We start from the raw sequence: 13,978 nt of genomic DNA on the forward strand, positions 1-13,978 counted from the left end.
ATACAAACTAGAGAGAGTGAGTACCCAAGGGAAGCTCCTGGGAAGGAGGGAGAAGGGCAGCTGAGGAGCAGGAGGAGCTAGAACAGGTGGGCATCTGTCCAACCAAATACAGTCATTCTGGGGTACAGTGCTGAGTCCCTGCTCTGCCCTGGAGAATCTCTTCAGGTCTGGAGGCAGGAGAGCTGGCAGGCACTGGACTGCCCTGTGCCTGTACTTGCCCACAGCCAGAGGCTGCTTGGAGGATCCTACACAGCTCTCCCCATTTGCAGTCTCCTCAGGAATGCAAGGTGCTCAAGAAGCCTTCGAGTTTCCCGTAGCATTCATAGATACCCAGCATTTTATTTTATTTTATTTTATTTTTATTTTTATTATTTTTTTTGGGACGGAGTTTCGCTCTTGTTACCCAGGCTGGAGTGCAATGGCGCGATCTCGGCTCACCGCAACCTCCGCCTCCTGGGTTCAGGCAATTCTCCTGCCTCAGCCTCCTGAGTAGCTGGGATTACAGGCACGCGCCACCATGCCCAGCTAATTTTTTGTAGTTTTAGTAGAGACGGGGTTTCACCGTGTTGACCAGGATGGTCTCGATCTCTTGACCTCGTGATCCACCCGCCTCGGCCTCCCAAAGTGCTGGGATTACAGGCGTGAGCCACCGCGCCCGGCAATACCCAGCATTTTAATATAGCCCCCTAGGGGCCCAGTGCTCACCATTCACCACCTCACCTAGGGCAGCCAAGAGCTCTTCATTCCCCTCTGTTTCCCCAATCTGGTGACAGGTGGATGGAGGAGGCTAACACTGCACATTTTCTATAGATGTGCCTGGGCATCTCCTCATCGGTTACCTCTGTTTTATACATAATAGTCATTTGATGAGGGAATTAGAATTGGCACTCATTTTGACATAGTAACTCTAGGGAAAGCATCTCAACCATTCCTCGTTCCTATCTCCCAGCTTACCTAAGAAGAATGTAACAAACTCAAACAACTTGCCTTTTTCAATTTGCCCTAAAGTACCCAGAAGGGCAGCAACCTAGCAGGCCAGGCAATAGCAAGACAGAGAGTGGGACCTATATTCCAGTATCCCCCAGTGTCCGTCAGGCCCATCAGCTTTTCCCCGAGGTTCTCCATGAATATCCCCAACCCACAGTATTGGCCAAACAGCAAGAATCTTGGATCTGCTTATTCTTCAACAGCCCACCGGGATCCGAGGATGGACGGCCTCCACACCCACCTCTCAAAAGGTCCAGATCTGCCTCTTGCAAGTCACGGACTTTCCAGTCCCGGCCGCCTCCTAGGGGTAGCAGCTGGTCCGTGGATCCAGTGGGAGGGTCCGGGTTGCTGGTTCCAGCAGCCAGCCCTCTCCGAAGCCGCTCCAGGCTCTCGCCAGTCACCAGCGCCGAGAGAACTGCAGGCGAGGGGCCAGGCCGCATCAGACACCCGCCCAGACCCCCGACTAACACGCAGCGATGCCCACGCCCCTCGGCCAGAGCGCAAGGGCCCCACCAAGTGGCCCGTGCCGGGGGCGCTGCGGCGACCTTCCCTGGTGCCCCCAGCACAGCGCCCCCATCCCCCCGATCTCCGGGGGCGTCAGCAGCCCTCTTACCTGCAGCCAGAAAGAGCTTCAGCACCACCGACGGCGGCAGCTTCATGGTCCCGCACCGAGTGGAGGCGGCGAGGCACCAATCACTTTGGAGGCGGCGGCCACTGGGCGCTGGCACCCGAGCTGGGCGGCGGAGCTCAGGAGATTCCGCCGGGCACCGTCCGCCGCCCGCCTCTGCGTGCACGCCTGGCCGCGACCCGCGCGCAGCACGCTCTCGTTTCGTGTCTGTCTTGCTCACTCTGCCCGCCCGCGCGTTCGCCCGACCCCGCGCGCCTAGGTCAGGCCGGCTAGAAGCGCGGACACCGTAGTTCCTTCGGCGAAATGAGCGCTGCCCGGCGCGCGGCCGGGAATAAGGCTCCCGGAGGCGCCGAAGCTCCGCCCCGCCCGGCGCCGCCCCCTCCCTCCTCCCGTGCTGGGAAGCTCGCCAGGCTCGCGGCGCCGGCAGCTCAGCCCCCGACCCCGCCGCGGCTGGGGACCGGGCGGGAGGAGGGGGCGGTGCTCACATTTTTTGGGACCAGGCCGAGGCAGCCGCGGCCTGACTGTGGGTAGGGCTTCTGACTGGCAGGTGGCTGGGAGCGGTTCCTACCTTTCCCCAAACGCCTGTCGCGCTGCAGCCTTGTGACTGCAAGCTGAGTTCTGTCTGGGGCCTGGCATCTTGGGTCGTCTCAGCTCTCTACCAGGGGTCTCCATCCCTGTCACCCTCTAAGTTTTAGAAGCCCACCTTTTGGCCTACCAATACAGCAAGTATCAAATAATAATTCATTTATCATTTAAGAATTAGACACATGAATGCCAGCAGTTCTCATGAACCCGAGATAACCAGAGTTGAAGTTGCAGACACTTGGTATCAATCCAGCAAAAGCAAAGGAAGTTAGTACTCTCCCAGACGCTAGAGTGGCTTCCTCCCATCTTTCCCCCAGGGGACATTAGGATTTTTGAAGTATGGATTATAATTCCCAGGCTTCTGAGACTGGAGAGACACAGGTTGTGAAACAAGCCTTATTCTTTTCCTTGCCTTTGACTGCCACCTTTTTCCTCAACATTAACAATGAGCCTCCCTCCCATAGGACCCAGCTGGCTACCCTAGATTGCTGTTTCACAGGCACCAGGTGTTTCTCTTCCAGCCCATGTGCTTTTACAGGGGTCTTCTGGAGTCACTGTCCTGACCCAAAGAAATGAGTCTCTCAGTATGTATTTCAGTTTCCAGGGACGTGCTGGGGAGAGACTTGTCTGACACAGGGCTGGGTTGGCTTTCAGAGCCCTCAAATGGTGCCAGATAGAGCACTTGCCTGATTCTGCCTGTGTGTAGGGATAAAAACAGGCCTGCTATTTATACACAGTCTATCCCACTGTCCCTAGCCCCACCTTTGCAGGGGTCAATCTGGCCCTGCCCTCTTAACTTGCCCCAGCAACCCAGGCCTAGGTTTCCACAGTGCACTGGAATCACTACAGATCTGAGTTTGAATCCTGCCTTTGCTACTTACTGTGTGACCTTGGATAAGAAAATTTCACTGAGCCTCAGTTTTGACATCTCTCAAATGGAAAAAATAATAATAACTACTTTGTTGGGAGCTTTTTGAGAAATGAATGTGGGAACACATAAAAGTAGTATAGTGCCAGGCACACTATAAGCTCTCAATAAATGTGACCCATTATTATTGTTGCTGTTAATAATAATCACTAGGCGCTTGACCATTCTATTTCCTTAGAGGCCTCTTTTCTCTCCCTTCCCCAGATCCCTTACCTTCCCCCAGGCCAGGTCTGAGGCTCCATGGTATAGTTGGGCTGGTTTCAGATGGAAACTCACCTGTCACCTATTTGGCTAAGAGCCACTGTTAGATTATCCTTTTGGGTGATCAATATCGGGCCTAGGACCTCAGTGCATGGTCACCACCCAGGCCATGACTTTGCCCCCCCTCAGCAGCTGCCTAGACACCTGCTTCCCCAAAACAAAGCCACTTTGGGGTCAAGGCTCTCCCCAGGGAAGGGTGGAGAGAAACACTTCCTGACACATGGTCATATCACCCCCTTTCCCCCACCCTCGCCAGATTCACACCCTGCTCTCCTGTCCCAGCCTGCCTGTCTCCCTTTGAATGCTCTGTCCTTCCGCCTTCTCACCCCCACATCAGCCTCAGACCCATTCATGGGGTAACTCCTAACTTTCATCACACCTGGAGCCTCACCCCAGCTAGGTTTGTGTGTCAGCCAGGTTTTATGGGAAGGGCCTGAAAAAAAAAAAAAGATAAAAAGCTTGAATTGAATTTGGGACAGTCACTTCCCCTCTCAGAACCTTGGATGTCTCTGAGCAAAGAAAAGGAATCACAATTCATGCTAAGGCAACCTCATTAACAAAGTTATTCCATGAACATTAACTGAATATTTTTGGGGGGCACTGGAGACATAAAATAAATATGACAGCCCAGGACCTGCTTTCACAGAGCTTATATTCTATAGTAGACAGACAGCACATTAAGGAAATAAACAAGGAAAAACAAATCCTATAGTGATAACTGCTAAGATGGAAGTTAAAATACTTGATGATGTGCTGTAGGATGATATGTTCCAGTGCCCAGGATGACACTTTAGATTCGATGACTGATTAGCAAAGCCTTCTCTGAGCAGGTGACATGTAAGCTGAAACCTGAATAAGAAGAAACCAGACTTGGGATTATCCATGACAAAAGCATTCCAAGCCGTGCAAATAGTGCAAAGTCTCTGAAGTGGAAAAAAGCTTGCAGCATTCAAAGAACAGCAAGAAGGCCAAGAAAGGAGAGATATGGGATGATATTGGAACAAAGGCTAGCAACAGATAAAAGAGAATATTATAGACACTAGACTTTATTCCCCATTATTGCGAGAATCTAATGAGATGTCAATGAGCAAGCACTGTCATGTAGGATTCCTCCATATCACCCCCTCCTCCTGCTCAGGTCTTCCCCACCTGCTCTCTGGATGTCAGGTTGTCAAGTGCCAGGAACACAGTCCTAAGAAAGCAGAGTTCAGACGGACAAGCCTGCTTTTATTGACTGTCTATTGACCATGAGCAAACTGAGGCTTGGAGACTGATTAGCCCTGGGCCACCGGTGAGTCAGAAGGGGACAAGTGCAGAGCAGAAACCCTGGCATCCTGCTTCCCAGCCCATGTGGGGTTCCTGGGCTCTGGAAAGGTAGGCTCCATGGGACTCAGTGCTGCTGACTCATTGCTAGGGCCAGAGTTCTTGATCTGGAGACAGCACTTGCTCACCAGTAGGGAGGACCTGGAAGAAAAGGGTGTTAATGGGGACAAGAAAGGAGAGAAGGAGACTTGAAGAGAACCAACCAGAGTTCCTTCTCCACGGTGGCTGAGATGTCTATACAAGTAGATTGGTTCCCCCAAACCTGAAAATTATTATCATTACCTTTTTTGAGACAGGGTCTCGCTCTGTTACCAAGGCTGGAGAGCAGTGGTGTGATCTTAACTCACTGCAGCCTTGAACTCCTGGGCTCAAGTGATCCTCCCACCTCAGCCTCCCAGAGTGCTGGGCTTATAGGCATGTGCCATAGTGCTCATCCATGGGAATTTATTAAAAATAAAGAGCCCTAGGCTCTACCCTAGTCCTCCTAAATAAAGATCTCCTGGGGTGGGGCCCGAATATGTGTACTTTAGGCTGGTAATTCTGACATCAGCCATATTCAGAAGCACTGGTGTACATGATTAATCAGGATAACACACCAAACATCTGAAAAAAATCTGAACCTCCAAGGCAGAGGAGCTTTCAGTAATGACAGTTCTCTGGTGCTCAACACTGCACATATATTATCTTGTTTGATCCTTACAACATTCCTAAAACTGGACACTGTTATCATCATTTGCATTTTAAAGGATTGAAGTGCTGGGCACGGTGGCTCATGCCTGTAATCCCAGCACTTTGGGAGGCCAAAGTGGGCGGATCACCTGAGGTTGGGAGTTCGAGATCAGCCTGACCAACATGGAGAAACCCCAACTCTACTAAAAATACAAAAAAAAAAAAAAAAAAAATTAGCCAGGCATGGTGGTGCATGCCTGTAATCCCAGCTACTCCAGAGGCTGAGGCAGGAGAATCGCTTGGACCTGGGAGGTGGAGGCTGCAGTGGGCCCAGATAGCGCCATTGCTCTCCAGCCTGGGTAACAAGAGTGAAACTCCATCTCAAAAAAAAAAAAAAAAAAAAGAGATTGAAGCTTAAAAAGGTAACATCCCAAGGTCACCCAGCTAGTGAGTGTCTCGGCCTCAATTTGAAACCTCCTAGTTCACTTGGGCTTGTGCTCTCCTAAGCTCAACACTCAAATGCATGAGATGACAGCTGCCCTCTCTATGCTTCCGCATGTTATGCTCAGTAACATTATCAGTTTTACTGAGGTTCAGTCCTTCGTCTGTCCTGAGGGATAACGATAAGAATCTCTGCCTCACTAGGCTGGAAGGAGAATTAGGTAAGGATAGCAGGGCAGCTAGTGAAATGGTTACACTCTTGGGAGTCAGATACTTGGGGGATCAAATTTTGGCTCTTTTTTTTTCCTTTCTAACTTTGAACATGTTATTCAATTTCTCTTTCCTATAGTTTGCTCATCTGAAAAATGGGAATCATAATAGTAGTTATTATTATAGGGGTCTTGTGATGATTCAATCCGATCATGTGTGTAAAGCAGAATATAATGCCTGGCACATAGTAGGTACTTAATCAATGACAGCTGTTATTATGACCAAATTATTTCCTTTGCTTTCTTTCCTTTTTCTTTTTAAGTGGGAATTTGAAGAAAATGTTGCTTTATCATGAGCTAGCCATCCTCAGAGCTGAAGTGGTCCCTTCTGGGAGCTGGCCATGCTTATTGAAGAGATGTCAGATCTGCAAGGCCCCCCAGAGTTTTGGAAACCTCAACCCAAAAAAGCAACTCAGGTTCAGAGCTCAAAGGGAAGTATTTTCCCACTGAGGGAGAGAATTCAGGTGCCTGCTCATTCCCCTCTGACCAGAAGTGAGTCCTGCACAGCCCCTGAACTCTGCTGGGTTGGGGAGAAGGGTAAAGAAGGGCACCTCCATTGAGGGTAGATCTGACCATGAGCCCAGAGTTACCCAAACTTCGAAAGTCAGGATGAGGGGTCCTTGCTCCTTGCCCCAGGCTAGCTTCTTTCACCCCATCTGAGACAGTTAATCAAGCAGTTTGGGGCATACAACTGGATTAGATTAGAACTCAGGCATGCCTTTTGGAGTCCCTGTGTACCTCCTTATGCTGGCAGGGCACCTGGAAGTAGCGTGCTTCTTATGCACCTTATGCACACTCAGGGATGGACAGGCTCTGCTGTCTGATTGTTTGGGGCTAGGATACATTTGAATAGGATGGATAGGAATGGATGAGACAGGGAGAGGCTTTTGGAGGTGAGGGGGTTTCAGGAATCCCTGTCATCTCCAGAAGATGTTGAGGAAGGAATATTTATAATGTGCTGGATCCCAAACCATCCTTCTCTATTTTTGGGCCCATTTTTGTGACTCTGAATGATTAACATCTCCAGACCCAGGACTTTGCACCTATAGCCATCCCCTAACACAGATGGCTGTCTGCCAGCACAGAGAGGAAGTGATTCCTCCCTCAGTACACAACCCACCTCTCTCTTCAAGCCTCAGATTCCTCATGTGAAAAATGAGAGCTTGAAACAATTACCCTGCATTCAGGCACTGGTCAGTGATGTCCATCATGAATTGTTTGCTGAAAGACTTGAGGAGGCTGAGCACAGTGGCTCACGCCTGTAATCCCAGCACTTTGGGAGGCTGAGGTGGGCGAATCACCTCAGGTCAGGGGTTCCAGATCAGCTTGGCCAACATGGCAAAACCCCATCTCTATGAAAAATACAAAAATTAGCCAAGTGTGGTGGCGGGCGCCTGTTATTCCAGCTACTCAGGAGAATGAGGCAGGAGAATCACGAACCTGGGAGGCGGAGGTTGCGGTGGGCCAAGATGGCAGCACTGCACTCCAGCCTGGGAGACAGAGTGAGGCTCTGTCTCAAAAAAAAAAAAAAACTTGGGCAGAAAATTCTATAACATTCAACAGTGCCTGACTTACAAGGCGTGATGAACTTTCTCTCTGTGTCTCAGCTTCTTCATCTATAAGTGGGGAGAAGAACAATTTACTTAGGAGGTTCCTGTGACAACTGAAGGAGATAGCATCTCTGAAGTGCTTGGCAAAATGAAAAGCCCAATATAAATAGGTCAGAACTCCTGTTAACTTTTCTGGTGCTTAACCTTGGAATGTGGTCACATCGCATTCTGTACCAGGAATGTACAAGTTCAGTTCCTCTTAGAAATGCAGTCAGAGAGCTGCAATTTAACAATTTCACATTACCCATTTGCTCATTTTTTTTCCTCATTTATTTTATTGCATTTTAGGTTTTGGGGTACATGTGAAGAACATGCAAAATTGTTGCATAGGTACACACGTGGCAGTGTGATTTGCTGCCTTCCTCCCCATCACCTATGCTCATTTTTATAACCAAGGGTTGGTATAAGACGATGGTTCACAAAGAAAGAGATACTGCCCCTTAGTGGACATTCCAGGAATTTAGTTGTCACTGACTGACCAGTCCTCAGGCATTTGGGAGAAAAAGGGGTCAGGAAATCACCTGACTGCTTTTGAGTGTCCTACCAGACACTTATATCGGTAAAACGCTTGATTGTAATAACTTCAGCCTAGAATCATCTTTAATTTACACAAAAATATAACAAGAGTTTTTGCACTGACTTTCAGGAATGAAATTAGTGTGAGCTGTTCATTTTGGTGATATCTGAGCTACCACTACAATGCACCTGTTATCAGTCAGTATTTATAGCGGCTATATTCAAGGTGAATCTGTGTGGTTGGAATCAATGGGCTACTTCATTGGGATTTCTGAGTAGTTGTGAGCAGGCATTTGCCAATTGAAATAATGTTATTTTAAAAATCATTTTATCTTTTATGTTAATTAATTTTTATTTTTTATTTTGTAGAGAGAGGGTCTCACTCTGCTGCCCAGGCTGGGATGCAGTAGCACTATCATGGCTCACTGCAGCCTCGACCTCCTGGGTTCAAGCGATCCTCCTGCCTCAGCCTCCTAAGTAGCTAGGACTACAGGCAGGCACAACCACACTCAGATAATTTTTAATTTTTTGTAGAGATGGGGTCTCACTGGGTGCCTAGGCTGGTCTGAAACTCCTGGACTCAAGCAATTCTCCCACTTTGGCCTCCCAAATTGTTGGGATTAATGGTGGGAGCCACCACACCCGGCCAGTATTAATTTCTTTAGAGTAAATGTACACATAATATATTATCTTTAAACTTTATTTCAAGATAGTAAAGGGGTGTTAACAACATATTTGTCATTAAAAAAGGAAACATTGATTCTGAAAGGATTGAGAACCACTGACACAAGAGATACTCACAGGAAAAGCCTTTCTATGGCTGGATGCAGTGGCTTATTCCTATAATCTCAATACTTTGCGAGGCTGAGGTGGGAGGATCACTTTAACCCAGGAGTTCGAGACCAGCCTTGGCAACATAATGGGACCTTGTCTCTACAAAAAAAGACAAAAATTAGCTGGGCGTGGTGGCATGTGCCTGTAGTCCCAACTATGCTGAGGTAGGAGGATTGCTTAAGCTCAGGAGGTGGAAGTTGAGGCTGGTGTGAGCCATGATCATGTCACCGCACTTCGAGACTGGGCTACAGAGCAAGACTGTCTAAAAGAAAAAAAAAAAAAAAAGCTTTTCTATATATCCTTTGTAAAAGTGCTCTTCCAGATACTATTCCATATAAGGTCCCATGTAATAAATTCCTCTTGTAATGTAGTCTTGACTATCATGACTATCTGGTATAGGTATTTATTTCTATTATTAAATAACAACAGGTGTGGAACGCATATGTTCCATTTTTGCCTCAATTGCCAGAAAGCTCACAGTTAAGTTTTTGGACTCAGTTGCAGTGGTTATCCTTAGCCCAGCATTTTGAAGATCATTTTTTTTTTTCTTAGAATAGGGTCTTTCTCTGTCATCCAGGCTGGAGTGCAGTGGCACAACCACAACTCACTGTGGCCTTGACCTCCCAGGTTCAAGTGATCATTCCACCTCAGCCTCCCGAGCAGCTGGGACTATAGGTGCATAACCATGCCCAGTTAATTTTTTTGATTTTTTAGTAGAGATAACATATCACTATGTTGTCTGGGCTGGTCTCCAACTCCTGAACTCAAGTGATCCTCCTTCCTTGGCCTCCCAAAGTGCTGGGATTACAGGTGTGAGGTTTGTTGTTGTTGCTGTTGTTGTTTGTTTGTTTGTTTGTTTGTTTTTGGTAGAGGCAGAGTCCTGCTGTTGCCCAGGCTGGTCTCAAACTCCTGGTGGCAAGTGATCTTCATGCCTCAGCCCCCTCAAAGCGCTGGAATTACAGGCATGAGCCACCTCACCCAGCCCATTCTTTAAATATTTACTTGTTATCTATGTCTTTTGTTGTAAGCCACCTTTAAATCTTTTCTGGAAGTAGGGAGAGCATAAATAATGAATGTGAAACTCCAATATCATGCACCTGCAGTTTCCTTGTCAGTACTTTCTGAGTCTGGAAGTCTAGGTTGGAGGGGCCTGGAAGGCCTGAGTCAGAGCAGATGATGGTGGGCTCAGGGGGTCTCGTTGTGCAGACTTGATGTCTCTGACACCTCATTCTCTTTTCCTTCAACGGCCTTCACCTTTGTGAAGGAGTGTGGGCACTGTGAGGAGCCAAAGGTTCCAGCTATCAGAGCCCACTCCAAGTCTTGTTTGGATCTTGGTGGCCTTGGTTGAGAGGGGGTCAGGGAAGGGCACGCTAGCTCTATGGTCACAGAAGTCCAAAGCTAAAAGTGGAGAGACTCCTTCCACACAGCATACACTCCCCTAGCATGCTGTCTGCATCCCTCAGAGCAGAGGCTCTGAAGCTCAGGCGGAGGCATCAGACTGACCCTGTTTTGAACCCTGGGTGCACTAGCCCTTAGCTCTGCTTCGGGCAGGATACCTCTCTGAGCCTCAGTTTCCTCCTTCAGAAGTAAGAATGATGGCTGGGCGTGGAGGCTCACGCCTATAATCCCAGCACTTTGGGAGGCTGAGGCAGGCAAATCACAAGGTCAGGGGTTTGAAACCAGCCTGACCAACATGGTGAAACCCTGTCTCTACTAAAAATATAAAAATTAGCTGGGTGTGGTGGTGCACGCCTGTAATCCCAACTACTCAGGAGGCTGAGGCAGAAGAATCGCTTGAACCTGGGAGGCGAAGGTTGCCTTGAGCTGAGTTCACACCACTGCGCTCCAGCCTGGGTGACAGACCGTGCCTCTGTCTCAAAAAAAAAAAAAAAAGAAGTAGGAATGATACTTACCTCAGAGGGCTTCACTATTAGGATTATCTCACTGAGATAATCTGTGCAGGGCTAAGGCAGTACCTAGAACACAGCAAGTGCTTAGTACCTGGCAGCAGCTTGGTGTTCCAGTCTACCTTGAGTTGGTAATTCTCATGTGCCTGTTTGCTTTCCCCAGTAGGGAGCTCCTGCAAGCAAGAGTGTGCATTAAACCTCAGCTCCTGGCTCACAAGCTCAGGGACCATGGCAAACTGCTTAATGTTTCTGGTCTCAGTGTTCTTACTAGTAAAATAGGGATAATGAAATATACTTTAAATTTTTGGTGTGAGTAAAACTATTAACAGTGGTTATTTCTGGGTAAGGGCATGATGAAAAACATTATTTTATGTTTTGTAAGCATTTTTCTTCTATGGGCATTTTCTTTTTTTTCTTCTGTAACAAACATGAAATATTTGTGTATTTTAAGTTACTTTTCCAAACATGCCTTTTATTAAGAAAGTCACTGGGCATGGTGGCTCACACTTGTAATTCTAGCACTTTGGGAGGCTGAGGTGGGAAGAGCTTGAGGCCAAGTGGTAGAGACTGCAGTAAGCTGTGTTTGCGACACTATACCCTAGCCTGGTCAATAAAGCAAGACCCAGTCTTCAAAAAAAAAAAAAAAAAAGCTTAAATGTATTGAGTGCTCATTATATTTTAGGCATTGCTCTAAGCCCTTTTTTTTTTTTTTTTTTTTTTGAAACAGAGTCTTGCCCTGTCGCCAGGTGCCAGACTGGAGCACAGTGGCACAATCTCAGCTCACTGCAACCTCCGCCTCCTGGGTTCAAGCAATGCCCTTGCCTCAGCCTCCCAAATAGCTGGAACTACAGGTGCGCACCGCCATGCCCAGCTAATTTTTGTATTTTTTAGTAGAGACGAGGTTTCACCATGTTGGCCAGGATGGTCTTGATCTCTTGATCTCATGATCTGCCTGCCTCGGCCTCCCAAAGTGCTGGGATTACAGGCATGAGCCACCATGCCTGGCCAGCACTTTTTTTTTTTTTTTTTGAGTTTTGCTCTTGTCACCCAGGCTGGAGTCCAGTGGCATGATCTTGGCTGACTGCAACCTCCACCTCCCCGGTTCAAGTGATTCTTCTGCCTTAACCTCCAGAGTAGCTGGGACTACAGGCATGTGCCACCACACCTGGTTAATTTTTGTATTTTTAGTAGAGATGGGGTTTTACCATGTTGGCCAGGCTGGTCTTGAACTCCTGACCTCAGGTGATCCGCCCACCTCAGCCTCCCAATGTGCTGGGATTATAGGAGTGAGCCACCGAGTTCAGACTCTAAGCACTTTATACACATTATCTCTAATTCTCACAACATTCCTCTGAGGCAGTTAGTATTATCACCCCAGTTTTATAAATTGGGCTTAAGGAGATTGAACAATTTGCCCTGTTTGTTGTAAGTATATCTATAAATGTGATAAAAATTTTATAAAACTACACGCACACACACAAATGAGTGCATATAGAAATTGGTGAAATCTGATTAAGGCCTGTAGTCTATTTAACAATATAGTACCTATGTCATTGTTCTGGTTTTTATGTTGTACTACTGTAATGAAAGAAGTTATCACCAGAGGAAGTTGTATGAAAGCTGATCTGCAATTTCTTGTGAATCTATAATTAGACTCACATAATAAATCATTTAATTTACATTTATTTATATATTTATTTTAAAATGAGTTAAACAGTAGGTTTGTTTCTGTTTTGTTTTGAGACAGGGTCTCACTCTATTGCTCAGGCTGGAGTACAGTGGCACGATCTGGGCTCACTGTAGCCGAAACCTCTCTCAGGCTCAAGTGCTCCTTCCACCACAGCCCCCCGAGTAGCTAGGAGCACATGCATGTGCCAACATGCCCAGCTAGTTTTTTGTATTTTTTGTAGAGATGGGGTTTTGCCATACTGCTCAGGCTGGGCTCGACTTCCTGAGCTCCAGTGATCTACCTGCCTCGGCCTCCCAACATGCTGGGATTACAGGTGTGAACCATCATGCCCAGCCAATAAGATTTTGTTTTGTTTTTTTAAAGTGCTAAAAACCTTGTAAGGGACTGGGCGTGGAGGCTCATGCCTGTGATCCTAACACTGTTGGAAGGCACTGCTTGCATGCAAGAGTTTGAGATCAGCCTGGGCAACATATGAGCCCCTGCCTCTACAAAATATTTAAAAATTAGCCAGACTTGGTGGCACGTGCCTGTAGTCCCAGCTACTTAGGAGACTGAGGCAGCAGGGTCACTTGAGCTCAGGAGTTTGAGGTTGCAGTGAGCTATGATTGCTACTGCACGCCAACCTGGATGGCAGAGTAAGACCCTGTGTCAAAAAAAAAAAGAAATGAAGAAAGAAAGAAAGTTTACATTCAGCAAAGACAAACCTCCTTTCCACTTGCCAAAAGTGAGCAAGCCAGGATTTACAGCCAGGCAACCTATTCCTGGGGCTACTGCCTCTCCCTTAAGGTCCAGTGTACTGCATGAAAGTATGCTTTGAACCTTGGAAATAATCTACCCCAATTGTCTCCACTTACATGTAAGAAGATGGATTCTTGGAGAAGGGAAGGGTCATGCTCAAGGACACCCAATAAGTCTGTGACTAAGTCAGGATGAGAACCCAGTCTTTGAACTCCTAGGCCAGGGTTTTTTCTAGCGCTCACACCCAGGGCTGCTCACCCCATACAGCACACCTTCCCTGGGCCCTGTCTGGGAGACCACTGGTATCCACAGGCCAACCCTCAACAGCCTGCCCAGCTCAGGGCACTCAGGCCCAGAGGTGGAAGTGGGACCCAGGAAGAGTGGCAGCATAGTGGCCCACTACTGGGAGCCAGGGTAGCTGGGGCCACACAGAAAGGGCAAGGATAGACACTCTGAACTTTGGCAGGAGTTGGGTGGGAAGGGAACGTGTGTATGTGCATGTAGGGGAGGTATTCACGCCAAATCCTTGCTCCCATTCCCCTTAGGCTCCTTTGAGTCACTTGTCCCTAAGGTTGGGGCACATTCTTGAAGG

The 13,978-nt window shown here is 47.8% G+C and overlaps 1 protein-coding gene across 1 annotated transcript; it reads right to left on the reverse strand.

Moving 5' to 3' along the window:
- Positions 1–667: 667 nt before the first annotated feature.
- On the reverse strand, positions 668–13,776 carry HBEGF (heparin binding EGF like growth factor). The gene is made up of 5 exons (XM_032250498.1): positions 13,645–13,776; positions 11,053–11,131; positions 10,306–10,449; positions 1,601–2,065; positions 668–1,402 (listed from the first exon to the last, which is right to left on the reverse strand). Exons 1-5 carry the CDS (start codon positions 13,774–13,776, stop codon positions 1,101–1,103), a joined length of 1,122 nt encoding a protein of 373 aa, XP_032106389.1. The 3' UTR covers positions 668–1,100.
- Between the last annotated feature and the right edge of the window lie 202 nt (positions 13,777–13,978).

Source organism: Sapajus apella, unplaced genomic scaffold (genome assembly GCF_009761245.1).
Source record: "Sapajus apella isolate SASKATOON/1434 unplaced genomic scaffold, GSC_monkey_1.0 scaffold71, whole genome shotgun sequence".
In the NCBI taxonomy this organism is placed as follows: Eukaryota; Metazoa; Chordata; class Mammalia; order Primates; family Cebidae; genus Sapajus; species Sapajus apella.